This window comes from Toxorhynchites rutilus, chromosome 3 (genome assembly GCF_029784135.1).
Source record: "Toxorhynchites rutilus septentrionalis strain SRP chromosome 3, ASM2978413v1, whole genome shotgun sequence".
In the NCBI taxonomy this organism is placed as follows: Eukaryota; Metazoa; Arthropoda; class Insecta; order Diptera; family Culicidae; genus Toxorhynchites; species Toxorhynchites rutilus.
The window spans coordinates 317,521,726-317,530,966 of record NC_073746.1 but is presented as its reverse complement, the minus strand read 5'-3'; the positions used below and the strand labels follow the sequence as shown (position 1 = coordinate 317,530,966).

The following is a 9,241-nucleotide window of genomic DNA, read 5'->3' as shown; positions in this document are numbered from 1 at the left end:
AACCATTTGTCGATGCATTTATTATAATATTATAATATAATATACTATTATAATATAAAATCATCATTAGACACAGTTTTCGTTCGATGTTTCTGCGATATCGGAAAAAAACCTTATATTTCATCACATAAAATAAATATTCGATACGTTAAGGTATATTTTCACTAATAATTTTGATTTTGAAAGCATGTTTATTCCACCTGAATATCTATCATTATTTTCGCCTCCCAATGAAAGCACACGAAGCTTAATGCCGTCTACGCGAATATACTCTTCAAAATCAGATTCCGAATTGGATTACGATTCTAATAATACAAAAAACAAAAGCTGCAGGTTTTCCATTTTCATAGTCTTTATTTTTAGATTTTCCAAAACAATACTCGGAACTTGACAGTTCAGTATAGTTGTATTGGTGAACCCGAGTGCCAACCCGTGAAACATCCCTTGCGAAACTAACAGCTTTCGGGCATACCTAGTGCGATACTAGCAGCCGGGTGCTATGATTGATGCTAGGATCGTTAGCAAAATCTCAAGCAGAACTGTCAGTGGGATACAAAATTCATGTGAAAACAAAGGTAAAATGTCAGTGGGATACTCGATATGTTGGCTCTTATTAGTTCAATAGGGGTTCTCTAAAGACGTCACCGAGGTGGATACTAGATTGAAACTGAGTGAATAAAAAAACGTTTTGACAGCAGTTAGTGCGACACTGGGGTTGAAACTGAACAAAAACGAATTCGATATATGACTATGTAGAGCTCTGGTAATGACACGGGATTTTATTTTTTATTTTGTTTCCGTTTCCGTGAACAAGACGAACTGTCAGAGCAACAAAGATCTTAAAGTGAGAAAAACTTGAACGATTACTTATTGCATACAAGTGAGCATTGTGAACGGCGTTAACATTGTATTATTCCGGGTTGCCAGATAAAGAAAATATGGAAGATACAAGAAATACTCTTCAACAAGAAATATGATGGGGTCTATTCGCGGGTTTTGTTCAATTTTTAATTGAAAATCAAATTGATTCATGCGTCTGTGCCACACTCCATCTTCCAATTTACCGCCAAGTTTTTGAGCGTAAAGTTCTGCGATCGAACTTTACGCTCAAAAACTCCGAGCACTCGTCGGTCAGCTTCTTTCAGCGTCCATGCTTCATGTCCGCAATGGACCACCGGGAGGATCAGCGTCCTATACAGCCCTAGTTTTGTATGAGTTTGCAAACTAAGGGACCTTAGCTGGTTACGTAGTCCGCAGAAGATCCTGTTCGCAGCTGCAACTCGACGTTTCACTTCACGGCTCATATCGTTGTCACAAGTCACAAGCGTACCAAGATAAACGAATTCATCAACCAAATTCGTTCCCCATCAATCTCCACTTCAGTACTAAAGAAGTCATCGTAATAGTGAACAGGAAACAACTCGATTTCGACTACCTCCCTGTATTTTACTGCTGCGATCAATGCTGTTTCAATGATTGCTGTTTGAGTGAAAAACGAATGATTTTAATTGTATGAGAATTGAAAAAAAAGTAATAGATTCTAATCTGATTCTCTCACCATCTAACGTCAACGAGACAAATGAGAGAATGCAAAATTCTCTGAGAATAGATGAAAGGAATCGAGACAATGGGGCTGATCACGAACGTCACTTCACGGTGAAAACGGAATGAAACGCATAGGAATTGATCACGAACGTCACTTCACGATGAAAACGAAACGAATTGTATGCAGTTTGTATGCATTTCATTCTGTTTTCACCGTGAATTGTCGTTCGTGATTAGGCCTGGTTTAGAGTTCACGTGAACGTGAACTTGAACAGGTGGTGGAATAGTACGATCATTTCACGGTGAACTACATTGCGAACAAACAACTAAAAAAATCGTGGTGAATAGAATGATTTTGTTCACGTTCACGTTCATATTATAAGTTCTGCAGTAAACGTGAAGCAAATAAACATCGATCTTCAATAAAGTAATTCGGATAAAATATACAATTGTTCACGAATCAACCCGAAGCAACGAAGTTTTTCAACCCGCGCAAAGATCCGATTGAAGGAAATTGCATCCATATCAAAATTTTCATTGAAAACTTGAGAATTGCTAAACATATCCTTTTAAGTTCACGGTGAAATAATTTTCAGAATGCCTTGGGACATTCGAACGTGAACATGAACGGGGAAATATTTTGACGTCTATATTCACCACTTTTTTAACGTTCACGTTCACCGAAGTCGGTGAACTATGGTGAGTTCACCAACATCTCGATTCCACGGTGGAAATTCAGAATCGTTGTGAAATATTGAATTAATCCACTTTTATCAATATGAATTGTGTTTAAACATGTTTTTCAACTAGAAAATGTTTCTTCCTATCGTTTCAAGATGTTTTCCTCGCGTTTTATATATGGACTGATGAATTATTAACAAAAAAGTGTTTGTCCGCGTTCACGTTCACGGGAACTCTAAACCTACCTTTAGGCCCATACAAATTGCTTCCAATTCATTTCGTTTTCACCGTGAAGTGACGTTCGTGATCAGGCCCAATACTTTGCGATGAATTCGTGAATGAACTTTGCGAAGATGATAGATGATTGTTTTCTGTCTAAAATATAGTGAGACATAATCGGAGAATAGAAGGATGAGTTTTATCTGTGAATGAGTGTTGTCGAACGAATTTGGATACGATTTTTTTCCAAGCCTGGATGGGGTAACTACTTTTTTGCATCAGAAATAACGTTTTCGTTCCTCTTAATATGGACGTATAAATAAGATTGCGTACACGGGTAACAATTTCGTTCCTAGGGGAGTAGAAATGTGGATTGAAGTCAGTTGAATGAAGAGACAGATTTGTATTCATTAGTCGAGTCAGTTAGAATAATCACTGACTGGACAAGTTCATCAGTCATCCTCGCTAGTCAACGCTAGTCAATTCACTTTTTGTTGACGGCGACTGCAGAAGCAGTTCTAGTCGAAGCGAAGCTACTGAGAGTAGAGTCGGTCTTCATTTTTCACCTTCGAAGATTTGGGGCCCCGATTCACCCTGATCGGGTTGGACAAGGAAAAATGTGATATCCCAACGGCGTGAGGCAAACGACACACTCAATAGTTCAATTTAAAAACTGGTTTAATCAGAAACAACATCAGTTAATATATCGACAAATGTGTCACAAATAAATTAGTGTGCGTTGTGTGTGCGCTTCTGTTGCAATACTAAATTAGAAAAGGAAAATATTTCAGTCAGTTGCTTGCTAAAAACAATGTCAAACCAAATTGGTAGTAAAATATGGTCTAGAGCTAATAATAAAGAAAAAAAACCTTATTCTATTCTACGCTTTCTACAACGCCTAGGCTTTCACACGCGAAATGTACATGCTTTTGTTTTTTCTTCTATGTTCAGAGTACTTTTTACAACCCTTCTTTCTTTCTGCAACTATTACCAAAATGGCACAAAACAAATATATCAATCAACAACGACAACGGGTACTATAGCCATCAAATAACGCTGGACAGACAGGAAGGCGGAACGGGAGGCCTAAATACTACAGTCGAGAACCACCGGAAGGCGCATTCGTTGCTAATACGGGGAAGAGTATGCATCTTTATAGGAATGATGAGTTCTCAGTGTGTGGATATGGTCAACGCGCTGCTGCTTTCAGCTTCTCCTGCCCTGGGTCTGGGAATTCGTACTGCCGGGGGAGACTTTCTCCAGCTCGTTCGTCATGTTGGTCCGGACTGTCTTGAGAACTACGTTCGTCTTCTGGATCTGCTGTTTGATGTCACGCTCGAGCTGTTCCTTGCGTTTGTTGGACGTTTTGATACTATCGTAGGCCAGTTCCAGGTGGCGTCTGGTTTGTTTGTAACGTCGTTTCAGTTCGGCATAATCGGCCTCGATCTTGGCGCAATCATGGATTGCGGGTTTGGTGTCGCTGGCATCCAGTGCTGACGAGTTGAGCTCGGTATCGGCTGGGGATAGACATGGATCGAATTTAGTTTCATGCATAGAAGTTTGACTGATAGAAAAAAAAATGCTTACCTTCCTCTTTTGGATCCATCAGCAAATTGCTCATCGACTTCGTCAGCTCCAGCGTTTTCAGCAGTGGCCTCGAGGGACTTCCCATGCTTTCCCTGGCCGTTGTCCCACACTGATTGCTTTCCGCATTGGACAGACGTCCCGCGTCGCTCTCGATGCCAAGATCGGGAGATGAATTCTCGAGGCGGGTTTTCACTTCACCTCTGATCTTTTGCGCCCCCGGAATCAACTCCTCCGAAGTATAACCGGACGCCGCGGATCCTTCCGCTCCAGACGAGCTATTTAATCGCTGGGTCGGCGATCGCTTGATGCTGTTGCCGTTTCGAAGCTGCGCACTTATGTCGACCAACTTCGCATTCAGCTCGTTCTTTTCAGCCTTTGTAGTCTCCAAATCGCACCGGATTTGTTTCAGTTCATCCTCCAGGATACGCTTCTCGTTGAGAGCCTTCGTTCGCTCCAGAGCCACTTTGGAAACTTGTAACGTGGATTCGTCCAAAGCCTTGCGCATCGATTGGACGGATTTCTCCGACTCTGCAAGTTGTATTTTATATTTGGATTCGCTTTCTGACAGGCTCATAAGGTTAAGATGAGCATCCTCCAATCGGAAATGCAGTTCCTCCAGCTCGTTCATCTTCTCCGTGTAGATGTTTTTGGAGATGTAACTCTCCGCTAGGCTGGCGTCGAATGCCGCTTGTCTGGCCTTCAGTTGGTCATTGAAGGATAGGGTGAGATCTTTGCGAACATCTTCCAGTCGTTGATTTTCCTGCTCCAAGAGGGAATCGATTTGAGATTTATGTTTTTGCTGCACTTCCTGGTGCTCGGTGCGGAGGCTATCGAGTTTCATGACCGCCACTCGCAAATCTACGAAGGCTTGTTCGCGATCTTTCTTGAGTTTCTCAATGCATTCGTCCTTCTGTTGGATGTCTTTGGATAAATCTTCGAGAAGTTTCTCGCACACATTGATGCGATCTTGCAACTCGTTACTTTCTTTCTCCAGTCTTTGGTTAACGTGTCGAGTATTCTCCAGCTCCGATTGCGTTCGGGAGGCCTTCATCCGTTCCTCTTGCAATTTATTGTCCACTTCGACCAGGCGCCCTTGGACATCCAAGATCTGGGTGTCTTTTGCCGTAATCACGGCGGACAGGGTGCGAATGGTGTCATGTAGTTCCTTCAACTTCTGACCCTGCTTCTTCATGTAGCTCACATTGGTCTCGTTCTCCGATGTGGAGCTTAATTCCTGTAGAATGTCTTCGCATTTGACTCCGGAGTTTATCAGCGATGAACGCTCTTCGAGTCCGATCCTGGCTAGCGATACGTCCCGATCTGGTTCTGACCAGGCTTCAGAATCGGAATGTGGATCTGCGAGCACCGGTATTAATTTCTTGCGTGAGTCTCCTTTTCTTGTTCCACCCCGACCTTCCAGTTGTCCCCTTAGTTCGCGGTTTTCAGCCTTCAAACATTCAATCACCTTCGCTACACTTTGCTCGCGAGGGATAAGATAACTGTTCTCCTTGTTCGCCCTTGTTCGCGTTTCCACTAGGAAGCTATCTTCAGCGCCAGCATTCAGGAATCCACTCAAACTGCTCAAATTAGCCAAACTGTTGTCCGGTAGGGAGAATCCGGTGACCGAGATCGACATGTTCAGGCTCCGGGACAGGTCCAAGCTCCGATCGACGGCTTTGCGGATCGCCTTTCGTCGGTCCATCGACAGTGATCCGCAGAACTCTTTGCTCCTCAGCAATGTGTCCAGGAAGCCTGCCAACTCCTCGAGCCGAGCCGTTGAAATGGCACACAAATCGGCGCACTCCTTACGCCAGCGGTTCGCCTTGTCGGTTTCCTCGCGGGCCTGTATGAGCTCCTCGTTGAGCTGCCGAATGAGCACATTCTCGTTGCGTTCGGTCGAATTGCCCGTCAGTTTCTGAATCAGACTGTCGTTCTTCTTCAGGGCCGCTTTCAGCCGCAGACAGAGTCCATCGTACTCCTCCTGGGTCACTGCTTGCTTGTTTTGGTCCACGATAATTTGCTGCTGGGCTGCCGCAGACAGGGGGTGGTGGCTTGCGTTGCCCCCGTTGTCTGTCACGATCTGAAATGATGGGGGAAAACTGGTTTCAAAAAAGGGTTGCGCTTGGGAAAGTTGTGTGACATTGTGATCTCATCACCAACATTCGAGTGTTGGTATTCAGATGAGTGTGAAGGATTAATCCGTCATCAGAGTGACCAGGTGCAAATGCGGTCAAACGGTGCTTGGTTAGTTTGATAATCTGTGTTCGGCAATAAGCTGAGTATAGTGAAAAAAGTATCGTTACATTTTTATATAGTTGGGTGATTGATTTGTTGAATTGATAGGTGACGCGATGAGCTTGAAATGTATTCTGTTCAATGCAATATTTCATCCAATATTGGTATCGTTTATGAATATTCATATTCCCCGAAGTTGCATACAATGGCGTCTGATATTCAATATAAATAACTAACTAATGCGTAGCTCCTAAAGTATTGCAAGTTCAACGAAAAATGTTGATCATCATTACTACGAAATGTTGCGAAAAAAATCGAATTTTTTTCGATGCCATATGACTTAAAAATGCATGTAACGTCGAGATCTGGTGTCATTTCGGGAAAAAAATTTTGCCGGAAATATACCTTCTGCCGCTGAAGGTATGAAAAAAAATTAATTATCGGATTTAAAGAACCGACCATGTACATTTTGTTTATTGGCACAAAAAAATGACCTGTGCAAAATTTCAGCTCAATCGGACATGATTTAGGGATGCCTCAAAGTACACAAAGTTTTGATTTTTTGGCCACTCAGGTCCAAAACAGTCGATTTTCGGCCAAAATTTTTTTTTCGTGATAACACCAGATCTCGACGTTTTATGCATTTTTAAGTCATTTGGCATAAAAAAAAATCGATTTTCTAAATTTCCTTTACTCCCCCCTTGGATGATTTTCGAGGATCAAAGAATCAAAGCTTTGAGCGCTTTGAGGCACCCCTAAATTATGTCCGATTCCATGCCAAACCGATATAGTGGTTATTAGAAATCATTTGACCCATATTTTTTAATTTTTTCATTAAGGTGACCATTTCCATTTTAGGATTGTCCGAAAAATCAACTTTTTCCTCTTTTTCCAAAAATGACTTTTTTTTAAAAAATTCATGACTTTTGAGCTAGTTAATGCTAAGCTAAAGCCAATCACCTGGTCTTTTTTGAGAAAATACTATGCCTGCAGAAAATTCGAATTCTGCCCTCGTTATTATTGATTGTATTCGTTTCTTTATTGTTTTCATAGTCTCGGGACCAAAGGCGCTCTATTTTTTTATATTTTTTCTGGAAAGCTAAGGATTTAATAATAATATATATCGAAACCAGAGAGGGTTTTTTTTCGTTTTTGGGTTATGATTTTTCAAAGTTAACCGATGGTCAAAAAAATCATACGTAAGAATATTCGAAAGATGAGAAAATTTAGCTCAATAATTTTCACTCGATTATATACAGTTAAAAAAATTATTTTTATTTCAAATATGACTTATTTCAGGTAAAAATATTTTATTATATTTTTTCTTGAAACAAATCGTATTTGAAACGAAATTATTTTTTTAACTGTATATTATCGAGTCTAAAATTGTATATAATTGAATCATGTATAACCGAGTCTGTAGAGTATACTCTGTATAAATCGAATGAATTTGAAGAAAAAATATTTTCTGGAGTTTTTTCATTCAATTATATCTTTTACTTTTAGTTTACTTTAGTTATACTTTAAATAGGGTTAATGCAACGAATTTTCACCTTCAGTTTTCACCGAAGCACACAGAACAGATCGGACTCGATTATATAAGATTGAATCGTATACCATTATAGACTCTTTTGAATACTATTTAAAAAAATATTTTTATATTTAAAATATGACTTATTGTAAGAAAAAGTTTAATATTTCAACGTGACTATTATAAATACTGTGGAGAGAAAATCGCGATTTTTGAAGATTCTTGTTGAAGGTTCACCAAGAATTGTTTGAAACGATATCACGTTATCATAGCGTTACATTTTGTTTCGAAAGAAAAGAGATTTGTGAGTTATGAACTTTTTTGCTTAGCTAAAAAACTGATTTGAAATCAAACTATTGAAATCACAAAATCACATAAATGTTAGTGAAATCCATAAATATGCCTGAAAGTCTATCGAGGTCAAGGTTGATTAGTGGTTGATGCATGTCGTCGGATGGCCTTAAAGACCCATACATATTGTGCTTGCCCTGATCAAGCTCAGTTTTTATTTTGCTACCATGCCGAACGAACGCGGAAATTTTTTCGCCTCAGAATGCATTCTCAGAATTTGCGTGAAGTACCATAGTGCTTGCACTGGCGGGTAGAAACGAAGTAGAATAGATATTGGGTTTATACATTTTCAAATAGATAACGGTAGTGAGGATTAACTTTTTGCGGTCGGATTTAATTTCCCTTGAGAGAGATCCTCTTACCTTTCCACGCTAATAAACTTTAGTTTATACCGAGTATCGTTACACATTGCTCATAGTAACTCTGTATACGTTTGTGAAAAAATTCAGTAGACAATAGACTTGTTTAGGACACAAATCTCGTGAATTGTTCTCGCAAGAACATGAACGGATCATGAATCACCCATCTACAACTGCTTCTACAGAACCACGCAAACCCATCGGACCTTTATATGATTATTACAAATTTGGACTAAAAAGTTCTTTTCCTAATTTCGATACAATCTCAAATAATATCTGGAGTAATCATAGGCGATTTGAATTTTTATTTTTCTCATTTCAGCTGCGAGAGAGCATTTGTGAATTTAGACACGTGTTCGAATTGATTGATGTAATGATGATTATGTTCTGAATTATAGAGGCTTTCTCAGTTCATTCGCATCTAGCGTTAAAAAAGGTCAATTTGGAAAATGAACTAAACTAACCGATAAATCGTCAATGACATTTTGGAGATTTTTTCGGTGGATAATTTACATATTTTGTGAATTTAGGCAAAGAGGTCAAAAGTGACGACAAAGTGCAACACAATTCAAGCCGGATGTGAAGAAGATATGAGAGCTGCGTTCTTCGGTGGAAAACTGAAGGTGATTGCCGACAATATCCGATATTAGCACAAGACTATTATTCTGATGGTGAATGGCATCGAACAGTTACTATAATAATCGTTTGTCTATGTTTCATAAAACTAATAGAA

General features: G+C 39.9%; 1 protein-coding gene across 8 annotated transcripts in view; it reads right to left on the bottom strand.

The window, feature by feature from the left end:
* Nucleotides 1–3,105: 3,105 nt before the first annotated feature.
* Nucleotides 3,106–9,241, bottom strand: part of LOC129775990 (centrosomin) — a 96,712-nt gene continuing 90,576 nt past the window's right edge. For all 8 annotated transcript variants that reach the window (XM_055781317.1, XM_055781322.1, XM_055781318.1 and 5 more), the window contains 2 exons: nt 4,033–6,112; nt 3,106–3,962 (listed from right to left, as the gene is read on the bottom strand). In XM_055781317.1, coding sequence (XP_055637292.1) covers nt 3,652–3,962; nt 4,033–6,112 — 2,391 coding nt within the window. In that variant the 3' untranslated portion in view covers nt 3,106–3,651. The remainder of the gene's footprint in view (nt 3,963–4,032; nt 6,113–9,241) is intronic.